The sequence below is a fragment of the Mustela putorius genome, unplaced genomic scaffold, assembly GCF_011764305.1.
Source record: "Mustela putorius furo isolate JIRA1106 unplaced genomic scaffold, ASM1176430v1.1 tig00003875_pilon_pilon_pilon, whole genome shotgun sequence".
In the NCBI taxonomy this organism is placed as follows: domain Eukaryota; kingdom Metazoa; phylum Chordata; class Mammalia; order Carnivora; family Mustelidae; genus Mustela; species Mustela putorius.
In genome coordinates this window covers 2461948-2480892 of record NW_025422026.1, presented here as the reverse complement: position 1 = coordinate 2480892, position 18945 = coordinate 2461948, and the positions used below count along the sequence as shown (strand labels likewise).

At 52.6% G+C, this 18945-nt stretch overlaps 1 protein-coding gene across 1 annotated transcript in view; it reads left to right on the top strand.

The window, feature by feature from the left end:
• The first annotated feature begins 398 nt into the window (after positions 1–398).
• TMC3 (transmembrane channel like 3) overlaps positions 399–18945 on the top strand; it is a 38069-nt gene continuing 19522 nt past the window's right edge. The window contains exons 1-9 of the mRNA XM_013062061.2: positions 399–602; positions 1778–1924; positions 5869–5944; positions 10798–10879; positions 13803–13909; positions 14637–14735; positions 14840–14982; positions 16303–16450; positions 17310–17353. Of these exons, the coding sequence (XP_012917515.2) occupies positions 517–602; positions 1778–1924; positions 5869–5944; positions 10798–10879; positions 13803–13909; positions 14637–14735; positions 14840–14982; positions 16303–16450; positions 17310–17353 (932 nt within the window). The 5' untranslated portion in view covers positions 399–516. The remainder of the gene's footprint in view (positions 603–1777; positions 1925–5868; positions 5945–10797; positions 10880–13802; positions 13910–14636; positions 14736–14839; positions 14983–16302; positions 16451–17309; positions 17354–18945) is intronic.

Sequence of the window (18945 nt, the reverse complement as noted above, 5' to 3'; positions counted from 1 at the left end):
CTGGGGGGTGGGATTCGGCTTCTGTCCAAGCGGGAAAAGAAAGTTGAGAAAAAATTTAAGTCCTCTCCGGGACTTGGCCATGCGAGCACAGGCAAGGTTCTCACCGCAAGCCTCTTTCTTGAGCGGTAAACACGAGAGAGCAAAGAAAAACATCTGTGCCTGCATTCTATTTCGTGAGCACCGGTCACAGGAAGAGACAAAAGGCAGTTTGCAACGCACAGAGCCCCGCTGGGTGTGAGGGTCACAGACGTGAGGATCCGGGCAGCACCTAGCGGTCCCTCACTCAGCCTGGCCAAGCCTCCCGCCCAGACTCCAGCCAATCTGAGCTGCCGAGGCCACCTTAGCATTACATATGCACACAGGCCTCCTTGGCAGGGGACTCGCTGCAGACGCGCACTCCTGCTCCTGAGAACCGGCGAGACCAGCACCGAGCAGCTCCCCAGCAGAAGCCTCCTCCGTGGCGGGAGCGGACCCCTGAGGCCGGCCCCAGAGGTCACTGGCAGTAAGTCAGCCCCCATGAAAGCTTCCAAGGCATGTCCGCGCCACCGAAGCCGGAGGAACACCGGCCAGCACTACTTGTACCAGGAGTCCCTGCTGCTCAGGTGAGTGGGTCCCCGCCCTCCGCCCGCAGAGAAGGCAGGTGTGTGGAGGAAGGGGGACCCGAGTCCCCAGAGCCCTGCTGCAGCTGCCCCAAGGACAGAGCCCCCAACCCACTCCCCACGCCTTCAGAACGGACCCAGAAACTCCCTTCTCCGGGCTTTTGTACCGCGGGGCTGGCCACCTGCTCATTCCCCGGGGGACCTGAATCCAAGCTACCCCAGCCTGGCGGAGCCCACGGGCGTGAGCTCTCCGTTCCCCCTCTGTTGACTCGGTCGGCATCGTCAAGCGAGAGCCGGAATCCATCTGTCCGAGTAAATGAGGTGTCTGTCGGAGCGGGCTTCAGGCTGGGAAGAAGGGGGTGGGGGTAGTGCTGTTCGAATCCGTTAGATATTTACAAAGGTATATTAAAACCTCCATTAATTTGGAGAAACTGGAGAAAATTCTCCTCTAAGTAAAAACCGTCTGAACCTGGGAAAAGCAAAGGAACAATTTTGTCTCACTTGTTGAGCCAAGACCACAGCACTCCCCTCGTGCTGATCAGCCATCGTCGGGTTAACACGGTAATTGTTCCCGGGAATAGATGCGTCCACGTGTAGAACACGGTTCCCCTACACAGTAACTCCTGCCCTGCGGTATCTGCCACGTAAACCTGCTCGGCTGCAGCCTCGTTTCTAGACGCTGCTGGCCGTTCTGCCTCCACTGTCCCGGTTTGAGAGAATGGAAGTGAGCGCACAGGGAGGGTCTCTGGAGGGCAGCGCGTGGCTTTGCTTTCCGTTGCCTCCAGAGCTGGGGGACAGGAGGAGCGCGGGCTCTGAAATGAGCGGGTGATCTCGATCGGCCTGAACAGAGTTGCCCATCCGAGATGTGGCTGCTCAGGAATTGTTCATCAGCGCCCTCTTGTCTCCTTCTGTGGTGTCCTCTGAAGACACCTTTCCTCCAGGGAAACCATTTTTTTTTCATGGACCCATCAAAGCAGCAGACTCCGATGGGTGTCCTTCCGGGGTTGCCCGAGGTTGCCAAGCTCTCCCTCTGCCTCCCTGGGTCCCTGTCCCCTGACAGGTACAAACCTCACACAGACGACCCTGGGGCAGCGAGGGGCTGACCGTGCCCCGGGCAAGCGCTTTGCTGGAAGCAACAGCACTAATCAGATTTTCTCCTTCATGCCCGATCCATTCAGCAACCTGGATGACAGCTTTAATGCTGAGGAGGCAGGGGACAGCGCTGATCCGGAACAGATCTTCCAGAATATCCAGTTCCAGAAGGATCTCATGGCGAACCTTCGCTGCAGACCCTGGACCATGGGCCAGAAGCTGGGAGCACTGAGGTGAGGGCTACGGCGGCCGTTTTTGATGATTGCGAATACGCTTCCCACGCAACCACCCTGACCTGCCCACGGAAACAAGCACAGAGACCCACGTGAGGGTGGCGGGTGGGCGCCTCGACCTGACTCGGAGATGTCACAAGGGCCTCAGGGTGGCCAGGATCTCTGTGAGGGTCTGTGTACGAGCGTCTGGGTTTGTGTGTGTGTGTGTGTGTGTGTGTGTGTTGATGGAATTGGTGGTTTTTTTTTTTTTTTTTTAAAGATTTTATTTATTTATTTGACAGAGAGAAATCACAAGTAGATGGAGAGGCAGGCAGAGAGAGAGAGAGAGAGGGAAGCAGGCTCCCCGCTGAGCAGAGAGCCCGATGCGGGACTCGATCCCAGGACCCTGAGATCATGACCTGAGCCGAAGGCAGCGGCTTAACCCACTGAGCCACCCAGGTGCCCGAATTGGTGGTTTTTTACCTCCTTTCAAACACTAGATTTTAGAAATCTAAAATCCCCCTGCTGGGCGGTTACTCCCTCTGGGGGGAGCCAGACTCTATGGGAAACCAGAAAACCATGCTATCGAGTCGCACTACAGAATCCGAGAGAGAATTCGGAACAGCTGAGGAGTGGCCGCTAGGTTGCGAGGAGCTGACCGCCACCTCCCAGTCCTCAGCTGAGCGATGCTGGGTCGCTCTCTTAATTTCTTGGCCACTTTCTTTCTCTTTAAAGTTGAGGGGATGGGGCAGAAAGGCACCTGCCACCTGCTTCCAAAAAACGTGCCCTGTAAGGCAAGCAGGTGTGTGTTGAAGACTCAGAACCCCAGATGGCCCTGAGAGCTGCCCCATCAGAACGTGCGAGAGAGACGGCCCGTGTTTTTAACACACATTCAGGTAGATTCTTTCACTTACTGAAGTTTGAGATCCACGGAGAGGTCTGAGGTTAAACGGATGAGCGGCGACAGTGCCCCCACTGTCTCGGGTATGTGGAAGTCACGCCCCCGCCCCCGGGGTCCTGATGGACGGGGCAGAGGGAGTTCACTGCATGGTCTTAATGAGCTACTCTGACCTGTCAAAGGGACCTTCCTGGAGAGACAGGCAGCAGCCCCACTGACCCGGCGCCCCACGGAGACGGATCGGAAGCTCGTTAGCGCCCCTTTCCCGATGCCAAGCACACAGCCCCTCAGGCTTCCCATTGGACTCCCATCAGAGCATGGCTTTGTCGGCTTCCCCGGCAAGCAAGACGCAGTGGGCCCCCCAGGTTGGTTCAGCAGATGGCTAAGGGCACCTGTCGTTTCTAGTCTCAGCAGTTTCTGGCTAACCCTCCCTGTCTGCTGTCGGCTCCCACCCTGTGTGTGTTCCCTTGGGCGAGGACAGCAATTTCAGATGGAAGACTGATTCTCAGAGATGTGAAGCGACTTACCCCAGGACACACAGCCTCTGAGAGCTGGCCCTGAGCTTTATTTAAAGCCAGACTTTCTGACCCTGACTCCGATGTTCTATTGAAATACTGGAACTCAGCCAAAGGAATCATGGGGACAATTTATCCTAAAACCAAAAATAAGTTGTGTGTTGTATCCAAAATTTTTTTAAAGATTTTATTTATTTATTTGACAGACAGAGATCACAAGCAGGCAGAGAGGCAGGCAGAGAGAGGGGGAAGCAGGCTGCCTGCCGAGCGGAGAGCCCGATGCGGGGCTCGATCCCAGGACCCTGAGATCATGACCTGAGCTGAAGGCAAAGGCTTTAACCCACTGAGCCACCCAGGTGCCCCCAGAATTTTTAAGAATCATGCAGAAATGCTCCTGCTGATTCCTGATCACTGCCTAATAGGAGTCATCAGTATTTACTAATTAGTAATTAATGATCATTAATTATTAGTACGAGACTGAGGCTTTTCAACCTGCAGGCAGAGCACAGAGAATGATAACCGTCCCATCAAAAGGGCAAACCAGGCCTTCGGGGCTGATGCCTGGCCAGGGGCTCAGCCTGGTGACAGCCTCCCCCCCCCAGTTTCCCTGGGCCACCAGTCAGGCTCCCGGAGGAGGCTCGTCCTCTGAGCACCTCCGTTTATCATTCCCTGGTCCCCACGTCTCCTCCCTCATCACCTTGAGAAGCTACTGGAGCAATGCCTCCCTCATTGGACTTGCTGAGGCATCTGGAAAGCACGGTGACCACTGAAGCCTGACCGTGGGGGGAGCCAGCGAGGGGGGCCGACGCCGAGGAGAGCAGGGAGCCCTCGCTGAGTCTGGAGCGACAGACACCTGTCTGGGAGGGCATGGCGCTGGTTCATGGCCCTTGCAGGGAAGCAAGTGGCGGGACCCTTACGTCAACATGGGTCTGTGTGGGGGTCTGGGCGAGGTCGTCCTCTCTGGAAGCCCAGGTCCAGGCCCACCCTCGCTCATACTCTAACCGCCGCCGCCACTCTCTCCCAGTACTGTCACCTCGGGACCCCTTCACCCTATTAGTTAGGGACTCTTTCCACGCAGCGACTCTGTCTACGTACCTCTGTGTCCTGCTCTGCTTGGCCCAAGGCAGGGCGCAGAAAATGTTTGCAGGAAGAAAATTGTAGACAATGAGATGAAACTAATTATTCCGCTTGTATAGGTCTCTGCCTTTCAGCTGCCGGGCAGGGTAGGACATCAACCCTCACCCTCGCCTGCAATTTTGGTTCTGACCGGGATGAAGCCAGGGCATGGGCGGGGCCGTGGAGCTGGGATGATGGCAGGGAGGGCACAGCGCCCCAAAACCCAGCAAGCACTCTGATGAGCTCACGTCTCACTCGGGGGAAGGGAGCCCGCTCGTTCCTGCGTCTCTTAGGGAAAGGCTCAGCCGCGGTGGGTATTGCTAAGAGGCTATTGGGGTGCACATGCAAGACCTCCCTTGCACGAACGGGACAGACTCGAGACCGAGGGGCTCCAAAGAACCAAGCCCTTCAGCACTGAGCATACTCAAGTGGAGGGGGCTGGCCACCCGTCACGAGGGTCTCATCAGCTCATTGTCTGAGGAGGTCGCCTTGAAAGTGACATTCACCTCTAAGCGTCCTTGACTGCTGTCCCTCCCACGGGTGCTGATGTTAATTGTCTAATCCGGCTACTCCTGTAGGTGTGGATTGAACCACTTATCCCAGTAAATTCAGTGCGTTTCAAGGATCAGCCCACCGAGGAGGTCAGTTAGCGTGCTAGTAGTTGGTGTAGGCTGAATCGGGTTCTTTGTGGCCATGTAGACAGCACCCTTTCCTCGAGGCAGGACTCGTAGGCTCGATCTGACTTTCTCTTCCAGAGACGAGGCCGCAGGAGGAAGGCTGCTGAGGTTAAGTGGAGGGGTGAGGCCCCCTAGTGCTGCTGCCAGGAGCCCCCCTCCCCTGCCCCTACCTGCTCACGATTGATTCCCAGGCAACAATCAGGGAAGGGCTTTAAGAAATTCATTGAAACTCATTTCATCATTGATTCATCATTTTCTAAGAATTTAATCCATTTTTTTTTTTTCAGCGTAACAGTATTCATTGTTTTTGCACCACACCCAGTGCTCCATGCAATTGGTGCTCTCCCCAATACCCACCACCTGGTTCCCCCAACCTCCCACCTCCCACCCCTTCAAAACCCTCAGATTGTTTTTCAGAGTCATAGTCTCTCATGGTTCACCTCCCCTTCCAATTTCCCCCAACTCCCTTCTCCTCATCATCTCCCCATGTCCATCATGCTATTTGTTATGCTCCACAAATAAGTGAAACCATAAGATAATTGACTCTCTCTGCTTGACTTATTTCACTCAGCATTTTTTAAGAGCGCTTTCTGGTTGCTGGAGGTCAGGAAAGGAACGATTTGCCGTGGAAAGCCTCGCCTTGCCGTGGCCACTTCTCCCTCACCTTTTGGCCGCCCGCTCCTGTCGCACTTTGGCACATTTAGCCAAGATAGCGGGTAGGATAAGATTGTGCTCACTGGCGTGTTTTTGTCCTCTCAGGCGAGCGAAGGAGATTGTGCTGAAGTTCGAAGGGCGGCTGACCAGGACCCGCGGCTACCAAGCAGCTGGTGCCGAGGTGAGAGCCTTCGTACGCGGACACCCCCATGCCCTCTTATGGTCTTGGGGCCGGGAAGTTGCGAGCCACTGCTCTGTCACTGCACACGGGCTGCACCAACAGTCACAGCAGCCATGGAGAAGTGCTGCGAGCTGCAAGGTCCCCGCATCCCAGAACCTGGAGCCTAGTCCGGGATGTGGTCACCTACTGATGGGACACGGCCCTGGGGCAGCCTAGCTCATCCGAGAAAGGGCGTCTTCCCCTGATAAAATGATCTAGCATCCTTCCTGATGTGCTCCCATCCATACGTGTGGGGTTTTGTTTTTTTCAGTGCACATCTTATAATGAGAAAGTTCCAGATAAATCCCAACGCTCACTTTATAATCCAATGCTAAGGTTTTTGTCTGTTATTTTTTCCATCCCGTTCCTTAAAACTAAATTTTAATATATATTGAAGTTATCTGTCTGGAGAGATGTTACAATAATTTTCATAAATGTTTAGAAGGCAAGGAAAAAACATGCCCTTAGTATCTTTTTTAAATCTCACATTCCAGTCACTGAATATATAATTTTCACGGAGAGGATGTGTAGTATACAAGCCTTTCTCTTTCTTCTTTTTTCACTTAACCCCACACATAACAGAAGGATTTTTCCATGTTGCTCCTATCATGTTCCATGACAGACAAACGCATATTAACTTAATTAGTTATTTGTCTGCTGCTGAATATTTAAGTTGTCTGTAGTTTTTCATTATCATTACTAACCCTGCAAAGACTATCTTGGCACATATTGCTTTTCCTACCTTTTATTTGTTTATTTAAAATATATATTTTAGTTATTTATTTGAGAGAGAGACAGCACAAGCAGAGGGAGAGAGAGCCCATGATCAGGGAGAGAGGCAGAGGGAGAAGCAGGGGCAGAGGGAGAAGCAGGCTTCCTGCTGAGCAGGGACACTGACTTGCAGCTTGACCCTAGGACTCTGGGATCGGGGCCTGAGCCGAAGGCAGACACTAAACAGACTGAGTCGCCCAGGCGCCCCCTTTCCCTACCTTTTAAAATTTCTCTCCTAGGATAAATGCCAGAACTATAATCACTATAAAAAAAATGTCATTTTTTGGCTCTTGATAAATATTAATAAATGATTCCTCAACCCTTGATAGTTGATCTTGCCATACATGACAAGTTTATGATTTTCATAATATTCTTTCAAATACTGGATATTGTATTTTTTTAAACTTTGTTATACTTGAACAGACAAAAGCTGACAGATGCCCTTTTCAGATTTTCTGAAACAGAAAGTGTTCTTCCTGAAGTTTTCCTTAAAGCTGACCACAAATTTTACATACCTGAAAAATTATAAAATCTCAAAGGATCCCCAAGGTCCTGCCCTGGCTGTCCGCTCACTTTCCTCAGACCCTGCCTAAAAACTCGAATCTAGTCCTAGGACCAAGATTACCCATGACTGCTCACGCCCGTCCCATGATGATGTGGCTTACAGATGAAATACAGAAAAAATTATCTTTTGAATAATTAGCATATGTGCTCCCTCCTTTTTTTCCCTGCGTAGTATGAAATGCTGTGGGAAAACTGGAAGGTCCTTCTGTTGGGTTCAGGCAAACTGTCGTATATCAGAGTGAAAGTTACTGCCACTTTTGGTCACAGTGAGACCGGTGTCTTCACACTGTGCTCCTCCCCCGCCCCACATTCAGAACTCTGTTTCTGCACCTTATTTTACACTGGAAATGCTATATTTTTATATGAACAGCTGGGGACCAGCATCTGCTCCCGCTGCCGGGTAGAGAAAGCTGAAGGCGTCTAGCCAGCAGCGTACTGCCTGCAGCCCGTCTGTATATCATCCTTGGTTTATACCCCGAAGACGGTTAAATATTTTCCAAATAAGAAATTTTGTGAGCTCCCCATCCTCTGGGACTCCCAGCACTGAGATCCCGTCTCCACTCAGAGCAGCTGCACAAGGCATCCTGGGGAGCCCTCCCCTGTTTCCAGCCCGCATCCCCCGTTCACGTGGGTCTCCATTCGACTCCAGCTCTTTAGGGACGGTCTCCCTTCGGCACCAGCACGTGTCTGTGCTTCTGAAGGAAACCAGGTGTGAGCGTGTGGGACCCCTGGGATCGGAGGAGTCACACTGGCACGAATCAGGACACCCAGGTCCCTCTGCCATTGGTTCCTGGACCCCACTCCTGGAGCGGGGTCAAATGGGTGCATTTGGACATTATTTGACCTTGGCTTTCATGTTTGATTCTCAAGGTTCCTTCTGGTCCTAGTAGTCTGTGTCCTTGTGTCTCACACGATACCAATGAAGGAGGTCACCGTTCCCAAGAGCCTCCGTGATGCGATTGGGCACCTGCCCATGATGGTATATAGACTCCGCGAGCTCCTGGCAGGTCCCCCGGCTTCCACGTACCGTCTCCTGCTGTCCAGGCTCTTCCACAGTGACCTGCTCACGCCAGCCCTTACTTAAAATAATGGTAGATGAGAGAGAGAGAGATACAAAGATACAAACACAGACAGATACATGGACACATGGATACACAGATAGATACACAGACAGATACACAGATACATAGATGCGCTTTCATCACACTAAGAATTAAATCTAAGTCCTTCCCATGACCCACCTGATCTGGCCATTGCTTACCTATTAGATCTCCCCCCTCCCCCTCCTCCATCCTCTACTGTAAAAAGGCCAGCACAGTTTTAACATCTGTGCTAACTCACAGATGTGACTGGGCTGCCCTGCCCTCCTGGACAGCTTCTCCACCAGCTTATTCTTTTTTGAAACATCAATTCCTTTTCATTCAAGCCTCAGCTCACATGTGACCTCCCCACATGGACCTCTCCTGATCCCCTTGTTTAGAAGAGGTTTTCCTCCTCCTGATGGACTGTGTCCCCCTGTGGCACTGACTCGTCCACTGCTTCCCTCTGTCTACTGGACGTAAGCTGTGCAGCAGCTGACATCTTAGCTGTCTTGTCCGTTTGCAATCGTGGTACCGGAAACACACGTAGGTGCTCGGTACATGCTCTGAATGAACTCATTTTTCACGAACTGTAGTATGTGTTGTTAGAGCATCTTTATTCCAATATGTACAGGCCATCCCAAAAAGGAAAGAGCGAGCTTATTCTTTCTGATAGCCAGTAGCCCGAGCCCACAATTAAGACCTATTTCCTCCAAGCCCAGCTTTTGTTTTGTCTTTGCATTGCTCTTAAAATCTCAAATCGTTTCAGAGTTCCAGGGCTTTCCCTGGAGATGCGGGGCAAACAGCAGAGAAGTGTGTGTTCCCTGCCTTACTGAGTCTTGCCATCAATAAATCACGATTTTCCATCTCATCTACCTCTAGGAAGCTCCTGTGGGAAGCTAGAGTAGACTTGCCTCACCAGCGTGAGTGTTGAGGGTTCAGGACCCTAGGAGCTGCATTGGAGGCCCCCAATTTCCTGCATGAGCCCAAAAGGCAAGGGGAGGAGGTTTTGCATCTCTTACCTCCAAAAATTGTTCTGCATTAGTGTGTTCGGGCATTGACATTCTCATTGAAATTTAACCAAAATTTAAACTGAAAGAGGAGCTCTGCCTACCTCTGATGGAATCCTGCTTCTCATGCAGACGAGGAAATTGAATCCTAAAGAAAGAAAATCCCTTTTCGCACAGTAGGATAGCAGTGGAGCTGGAACTCCGGTGTGGGGCCCCCACGCGGGACCCCTGATACTTCGGGACGTCATTCGCAGTGGGCTAGAGACTCAGAGCTCTCCAACGCCAAACCCTGCTTCTGCGTGCTACAGGGCATGAATGAGCAAAAGCTTTGATGTCCCCTGCGTGCCACGGCATGTGCACCATGGGGAAAATCCCAAGGCAACAGGAGACAGGCTGTGATCAACGTGACAGGGTTTCCATGTGGGGGATTTACAGGGAGAAGGATCTAGTTCTGTCTCCCGAGAAGCCGGGTGAAACACTATGGGCGTGGCTAGGTCTGAGCTGGGTCTGGAATCCGGCTCGGAGGATGAGCAGTTGCACCGTCTGATGAAACTCAAACAGCTTCTCATTTACAAGCAGCCGTTCCGGCCTGAGCAGACACATTCCCGAAGGACAGTATCACGCGCGTCTGCCTCAGGACCACGTGGCGTCTCTGGGTTCAGAATGCTGTAATCACATTTGTGAGCAATGAGATCATTGGCTTTCAACACGAACCCAGATTGTTTGTGTGTTAAGAACGAGCAGCCCGCCAGTCCTGTGGGGAGCTGACCCGGGGAGGGCACGTTCTGCTTTATTCTCCTTGGAGGAAAAAGAAAGAAAAATAAGGATTTTGAACTCTTGGCAAATGCATCTTAAACACACAAGATGAATTTCCAGAGCTCACCGCTGGCAGCAGTGGCCAGGAGCGAGGGTGGGAGACAGACACGGTCGCAAGACGGGAGGCACACGAGGGTCTCTCATTCAGCGACTGCTCTAGACTCCTTGTCCCCCAAACAAGGCACTGTGATCCCGGGGGGACAGTTTCCTGGTCACATGGATTCCTGGACCCCACTCCTGGAGCGGGGTCAAATGGGTGCATTGGGACATTATTCCTCAAGTAATTTCGGGCACTTGTTTTCGTGTCCGGAGCAGGAACAGGAGGAATGAGGCAGGTGCAACCCTGGAGCGTGAGCCTCGTACAGACAGCACAGCTCAGAGCCTGAAGCAGGGCCTCCTGCACAGAGAAGAGGAGGCTGCTTTGGCCCTCGTATTGCCCAGAGTCCTGCAGAGGCGTGATTGAAGGCATCAGACAGTGTGTGGGAGCCCGTGCTCCACTCGGGACCTTAGCATCCCAGGGTCACTGCCGCGTGGACCGCTGTGAAGTTCTCTAACCCTGCTCTCTCCTTTTCAGCTCTGGCGGAAGTTTGCACGTCTGGCCTGTAACTTCATGGTCATCTTCATTCCCTGGGAAATGAGGATAAAGAAAATTGAGAGTAAGTGTGGGCGCTCGGGGGAGTGTGGCGGGGATGGGGTGCCCGCGGCCTGAGAAGGAGGGGCCGGGCCTCCCGGTGCCCGCAAGGCGCCACGGGGGCCATGCGGACATGATGTGGAGCGTGGCTGGACGTGGGACCGTGGGGGATGGAAGACATCGGTCCCACCGCGGCCACCAGGACGGCAGTAGCCCCACATCCCTGCGGCTCCGCTGTCCCGGCCTTTTCTTCCGAAGTCGACCCGGCGCGGACCCCGAAGCATCAGCTGAGAAACCGTAGGAGAGTGGGAGGGTCTTGTGTGAGCCACGGCCAAGCAAACCCGCAGCAGTCCGCGCTTTCTCAGACGCAGCAGGGTCAGCTCCGAGAGCATGTTCGGAGAAATAAGTAAGTCACGTTCACAGCGTAGTCACGAACGTGTAGACACAGCACATACACCATAACGCACAGCGCACGAGGCCAGGGATAAACCCAACAGTGAGCCTACAGTGAAGAAAACTGGAAAACTGGGCCACGGGCTGTTTAAAAAACCTGTGAAGAGACACAGGAGGACGTAAGATTGGAAGAGGTGGATTCCCTCAGTTTGGAGAAATCTCATGTCAACTTTTTGTTCTCCGTGAAATGATCGATCACGGAAGAAGCCCATCCAAAAGACTCACCTAAAAAAAAAAATCTTTTTACAAAGAAAAACACAAATGAACTTGCATAAGAAATGTTCAAAGACATTGTAAAAACCCTAGAGCCGTGGAAAGTGGAGCATAGCATCATAGATGGTTCTGGAACAGGTGGTTTCTCTGTTGGAGTGAAACCCTTCACCGTGAGGCTCTGGGAGTTGTTATAGGAGATAGGGAGCCACTCGGAATTATAAGAAACGATAGAGCATGGAAGGTGACCCTGTCTGAGAGAGGACAGGAGGACATCACCAAGGAAAGGAGCACTGTGTTTAGTGACCTGTAGAAGAAATCGTGCATACCTACAACAACAAAGCTAAAAGCCCACAAACGGAGAGAACACAATTTTCAGCATTTCAATGGAAGTTAGCAGTTTATTTATTTTTTTTTTCCTACACAGTGGGTGGGAATGCACATTGCAACGGGCATTTCTAGGGGAAAGGTACCATTTGTAACCAAAGCCTTCCTAATGCTTGTGCTCTTTGATGAAACCCTCCCACTCCCTAACAACCAGAGAGAGGAGAGCCACAGCAAAAGCAGCGCGCCAGGACCCAGTGGGGGCCCCACCCAGATTTCCTGGCTGGTCAGGCTGTTCCTGGCTGCTCTGGGTGTCAATGCTGTGACTCACCGCTGTCCCCTTTCCTGGAGAACGGTCCTGGGCTTGCACTGTTGCAGCAGTTGGGCTCACATCACCTGCCCTGCCTCCCGGGGGGGGGGCCGAGGGAGGACCTAGACGGAGGGAGGGCCTGAGCAAGGGGGGAGTCCAGTCGGGGTCCTCGTGCAAAGTGGACCAACTGTGTTGTGCAATTTGCCTTCTGGGATTCCCCAGGGATCTGGAGAAGCCAGGTCCCCGCAGAGACCACAACCTTGCACTCATCCTGACCCTTCAGCTCTCCCCCTGCACCTGCCTGCCCCTTCCTCCCTCCCGCCCCCCTCCCCACTCCCTTTCTCCAGAGTGGGGTCCCTCCCTTAGGCTCTGCTTCTAGGAAACCTGCCCTTGGAGGGAAATTATTTATTGCAGACTTATTTCCCCTAGTGAATCCCCTACCTAGCAAAAAGTCAGAGGCTTAAGTCTCAAGCAGGTTAAATAAATTATGGAAAATCCAGTTGAAGAAACAATAAAATTTATTTTATAGAATATTTTTTGTATGAGAAAACACGTACAATATATTAAAAACTCAAGATACATATTGTAGAGAGACGCTGATTTTATACCCAAGATCTATGCATACAGAATAAGAATGGGGGAGCACACTAAAAGTTTACTAGAAAGTCATTCTAGTAGTGATTTTAAATTAGTGGGCTCAGAATAGGTAAGTTTTGGTTTTCCTTGTGATGCTTTGCATTTTTCTAGTTATTATGATAAACATAAGCTAAATTTGAAGTAAAAATTCAAGAGGTTTCTTTTTCTAAGGATGATACAAATCACCCACGTTCTCATCTAATCTCGAGGCTCCCTTAGTTTCTTAGTACACATTTGGTCTCGAATACATTTTCTTTGTTTTATTTATTTATTTATTTTAAATATATATTTTTTAAATTTATTTGACAGACAGAGATCACAAGTAGGCAGAGAGGCAGGCAGAGAGAGAGAGAGAGAAGCAAGCTCCCCGCTGAGCAGAGAGCCCGGTGCGGGACTCGATCCCAGAACCCTGAGATCATGACCTGAGCCGAAGGCAGCGGCTTAACCCACTGAACCATCCAGGTGCCCCACTTTCTTTATTTTAGAATAAAATAGAAATATAGAAAAGTTTAGCTATATGGAAAAGTTGTTAAGTCCCTGTGATTCCTTCCCCCAGTTTGCCCTAACATTAACCCTTAGCAAATTGCTCTATTTCCAAGTAAAAAAATTAAGACAAAGTAATTTGAAGAGAAATCGTTGAAATTCTCAAAAGGACACACAATGAAAAAAAAATAAAAACACATCTCCAGTTCTCAAAAGATGCTGATTCTTCTGAACAAAAGTGAAATGTGAATTTGACAAGTATTTTAGATGACTGTGTCATAAGGGAAATGATTAAATTAGGGGCTTTTTTTGTGTGCTTATACGTGGAAAGACTCATGAGCCTCTTGGACTATTTGGGGGGATCACCCCGATTGGTACAATCACGGCGTTCTCCGTCTTTGTCCTGATACACAAAGGATCGCAGGGCTGCGGTGCAGAGAACTTTGCTCTGTGCGGATTTGATACTGTTCATTCCGTTGTTGCCGTGTTTCACTGTTCTTATCATCCGGCCTTTTTTTTTTTTTTTTTTTAGGTCATTTTGGATCTGGTGTTGCCTCCTACTTCATATTCCTCAGATGGTTGTTTGGAATTAATATTGTGCTGACGATAATGACAGGCGCTTTTATTGTCATTCCAGAGGTAAGAGCGAGTTGGGGGGAAGTAGGAAGCCCTTTCGTTGGAAACGGGAGACGGGCGTGCAGCCACTATCCTCATGGGAAGGATGACCCGTGCGTTCAAGCAGGACACAGCTGACCTCTTCCGTGAAGGGCCGGGTAGCCAAGAGGGGAGGCTTTGGGTCCCACCCGTGCAGTCCCCCGTGCAGCATGAAACATGATACGCGAGCTCATGATGGTGTCTGTGTTCCCGTCGAATTTTATTTACGGGTATTTACGGATACGGGTTTGACTGTCACATCATTCCTAAGTGTCCCGATGTATTCTTCTGCTTTTGATTTTTTTTTTTTCCAATCCATTAAAAATGCAAAAACAATTCTTAGCTCTTCGGCCGTGCAAGAGGAGGTGATAGGCGGAGTCTGGCAACCAGGCCAGCTCGCCGGCACCGTGATAACACGGAAGCCGCTTCTCAGCTAAGCTTCGTCCTCACGAAATAAATGGGGCTATTTCCCGTGCAGAAACCCAGTGACCTCAGAAAGCCGCCTGTAGAAGCCCAGGGAGAGGACTCCCAGGAGGGCTGATCAAGCAGGAAGCTCGGCCCACGCAGGATGACTGTGCCCTCAGTGAGGATCTAGCAGAAAGGCAGCCGCTAGAGACCCGGGCCATGCAGGGATCTGGGCATCCGCCGCCCCTTTTCTTCTGGTCCCCTCCCCGCCCCAGAGGATCACAGGACATCCTGTTTTCTCTACCAGCTCATCGCAGGCCAGCCCTTCGGAAGCACGGCCAGCAAGACCATCCCCAAGGAGCACGTGGCGGCTGCACAGGACCTGGACACCGTCTGGTCCCTGGGGGTGAGACTGAGGCTTGGCCGGGCTCTCATCTCCAGGGAGGGCTGACCAGGCGGCGAAGTTCCGGAAGCCGGGGCGGGAGGTGACGCCGGGCGCTCTCTTGGCAGGGTTACCTGCAGTACTCCGTGCTCTTCTACGGCTACTACGGCAGGGAGCGAAGAATCGGAAGGGCTGGTTACCGGCTGCCCTTGGCCTACTTCCTGGTGGGGATGGCCGTGTTTGCTTACAGCTTCATCATCCTCTTGAGAAAGTACGGCTACTCCGCCTCCCTCCGTATGCCAGGGACGGTATGAGGGATTGCAGTCTGGTCGGTGATGGGTACGGGTCAGCCGTAGCTGGACCCATTCTGCAGATGAGGAGACCGAGGCTAAAAGAGATATGCTCATTTTAACCGACACGCATCCCAACGTTCACTGCTTTGTGCCAGGTTCTGGGTCGGGTCTGGAGAGGCGAGAATCACGTGGGCTTGGCAGCTAGCGTAATTTCAGGAGATTTAGTCCTTGTGCTCACAGAGACAGGAACAGCGTGGTCTCAGTGACCAGAGGGTGCAGAGAGCAAAACGTGGTCCTTCAACTGTACGTATGCCTGCAACCTAGCTACAAGCCCTGCAAAGGCCAGGCTTATCTGTACCGTGATGGGGTTTGCACAGCCAGTTTCTCACCGAGAGGAGGCACACTGGGTGGAACACAGAGTGGCTGGGGGCCAGGGCTCAGGCACCATCCCCACACGTTCCGGGCTTCTGTATTAGAGTTGGTTAGTTGCACGGATGGGCAGGCTCTGAGCCGGGGGAACGCAGCCCTCCCTGCCTGTTGCACCTGCTGCTTCTGTCTGCTTCCTGGATGTCCCCATCACCCGCCCCGTGGGGCATCTTAGCCCAGTGCACATACAAGTGCTTGGGGTAAAAAAAGACCATTAGCATCGTCATCCCCATCAAACCACAAAATTCCAAGGAGGTACACGGGGTCCTGGGGGCCTTTGGCTCACAAGAAGCTTTCTCAATTAGCTTCTGTGTGTGGGGGGGGGTCTCAACACCCCACCTGTAAGACAGACCATTTGCTACTGTTACAGTTTAGGGACAGATGGAGGCAGGCTCAGGACGAAGAACTATGGAGGGAGAAGATAACCAGGGAGAGATCATCTGAAAGACGGGGAGCTTCCACTCAAGGGGGGCGCAGAGCCCTGCCTTCTGGTGGATCTGAGCAGCACCACGGGCTGGAGGGACCCGGCTGGCGCCCTGAGGTGGGGTCGCTGCCCCTCCACGGGCAGGGCCTCCAGGAAGCTCCAGGAGAGTTTGATTTCACAACTAGGCTGCACAGCGATGGGACAGGCTAGACCCCCCAACCCCAGGCGCACACAACTCAGGGACCTCCTGGCCACCACAGCATTGAGTCTGCTTGTCAAATGGGTTTACCCCACAACCGTCCAGTGCCGTATCCCCATGAGGGGGGCTGAACCCAGCCCGCTCAGTCTCCTTCACACCAGGGCCCTGCAAGGATGGGCGGCAGCTCCGGGCAGACAGGACCCAGCCCGACCCTGCTCCCACGCTCGCGGCCCGGCCCCTCTTTCACAGGATGGCTAAGAACTCCCGCACCAGCCTGGCCAGTGCCTCCAGTGAGGACTACACCTTCTGCTGGCGGGTGTTCTGTGCCTGGGATTACCTCATCGGCAACCCAGAGGCCGCCGAGAGCAAGACCGCGGCCGTCGTGAACAGCATCAGGGTGAGTGGGCACCGTGGTGGGACGGGGTTGTCAGGGCTCCTGCCACCAAGCCGTGGCCCTCACTGCGGAGCCACAGGGCCGCTGCAGGCATCGGCAGTCCCCACCCCACCGGCGCTCCCTGGGCAGGGCACTACCAATCCCATGGAGCACAGGAGCACAGGAGCACAGGAGCACAGGAGGAGACACTGAAGAACTCCTTCTTTTAATTCTTTCACTCTGCCCCCCTAAAATTTCAATTGGTGTATTTTTTTTAAAGATTTTATTTATTTATCAGAGAGAGAGAGGGAGAGAGAGCGAGCACAGGCAGACAGAATGGCAGGCAGAGGCAGAGGGAGAAGCAGGCTCCCTGCCGAGCAAGGAGCCCGATGCGGGACTCGATCCCAGGATGCTGGGATCATGACCTGAGCCGAAGGCAGCTGCTTAACCCACTGAGCCACCCAGGCGTCCCTCAATTGGTGTATTTTGACACTTTGCATAATGGGTTGGGAGCATATCATAGGTAACTTGTGGGAGACGGACACACGTAACGTGCTGGGGACGTGAGCTTTACCTTTAACTCTGAGGACGAGGTCACCAGACACACCGGGGACGTGGGTCTCCTGAACAGCACAGACTGCTAAATGCTGCCCCTTTGAGGGAAAAAAATCTAGATTATTTCACTTATATAAATGATGCGCCCTTTCTCCTCCTCTGCCCAAGCCCCGATTTCTTCTGCATCCACTTATCGTTAGACAAAACACTGATGTCAATAAAAATCTCAATTAAAAATAATAAATCATGCCTTACCGTGCAATATTTCTGAAGATTAACGATTAATGGCAAGGCTAAGCGTTTAATTCGGTTGTGTCTTTTCTTAAAGGAGGCAATCCTGGAGGAGCAAGAAAAGAAGAAAAGCAAAAACCTGTATGTATGGACCCTCGCCTCCCTTCGTTCGCTGACGCGCTATTTTAGTTCAGTGTAAAACTTACCAGACGATCTCCGTCTCGTCCCGCACATTGTCAGGCAGCTTGCTTTCTCCTTCAATCGGTCCTTCTAGTAAGGTGATGCGTGGGAAGCCGGTAAAGGCTAGAGAACGGTCCTCGGGACTGGTTCCTCCCTCCGTCCATCGACGGAGGACAGTGCGAGAGCTCTGAAGCTGACCAACTTCTTTCACTTAGATGATAAAAGAGGTATTTTGGGCGCCAATTTCTAGTTTGCTAAATTAAGCAAAAGTACTTTATTTAGCAACAGATCCCTGAGGGCGTAAGACACAAGTAGCATCTAGTTCTTGCTGACAAGCTTTCCAAGGTGATGTCTCCAATCTGAACTCCTGCTCCGGGATCTGAGGACCGCCTTGGTGTGGCGAGTCCCTTCCGCAAGAGAGTCGATGACACGGAAGGGCCCTTCCCTGGAAGGGACGGTGGCCTGTCCTCATGGGATGGCCACGTCTGCCCTCTGAGGTCCTCACTGGTTCTTTACCCCCTGGATCAGTTCCCGTGATGCAGAACCTGATGGAGCAAGACAGGGGACATGGGGCGAGGGGCCGTGAGGAAGCAGGGTGTAGGACCGGAAGGACTCTCCATAGGGACACGGATGAGGGTCTCCAGTTCCCCTTTGATCATTAGCTCCCATGACCTGGGAAAGTTCGCTGGCCTTTCCAGGCCCTACTTCCTCCCCCGTGAAATGAGGGTGGGCTCCAGCCGTGCTTCTCAGAGGGAAACGTGGACCCGAGTGCACAACCTGCCTGACCCTACCCATCGCAGCGTGGTTGGGGACAGGAGGGAGTGAGGAAGCCCCGGCATGGGATTAATGGGCCTCGCTGTCGCTCCGAATTTCCATCTCGGGGCTCCGATTCTTTAGGTAAAACTCTCCCCAGAGAGACCAGGTGATGCTTATCTCTTCCTTTGGGAGTGAGCTTCCTCCTTGAAAAGAGAAAGGCCCAAGAGTCACGTAGAGAGAGGTCATGACCAGCCCAAGGTCACCCAGAGGGTAGACTTGGGCTCTGCGGGCAGGATGGTACATCTCTCCTGTGCCCTTCAGATCCTCCTGCCCCACCTGTTCCTCTAGTCCCTGCTGCCCGGGGGGGCCACGCACAGGTCCTCGGCACCCCTGACCCGTACCTGCTGCCCCAGGACACCCACCAAACCCCCATCAGCCCCGTTGGTGCGCACGCATGCAAATCAGGGTAGCAAGGGCAATGCGGGGGTCGTGCGGAGGGAGGCGCCCTTGACCAGTAGGGACGGGAGCGATGACCAAAGCCTCCCTGCTTCTCCGTGGACAGAGATGAAGCTGTCACTCCCTCAGAAGGCCCTGCCATTGCCTCCAGCCGGGGCCGTGTCCACCACACACCCTTGTCCGGACCACTCCTCCCCCTGTCTAGCCTCTAGACCTTGTGGGATCGTGTCCCAAATATAGTACTTGCACACAGGCCGTTGCCCGAGGCTCTGCTTGAGGGGAAACCCAATGTGAGATGTCCTAAAGGCCAGCTGGTTGGTGTCTGTGAGATTTCCCCAGCG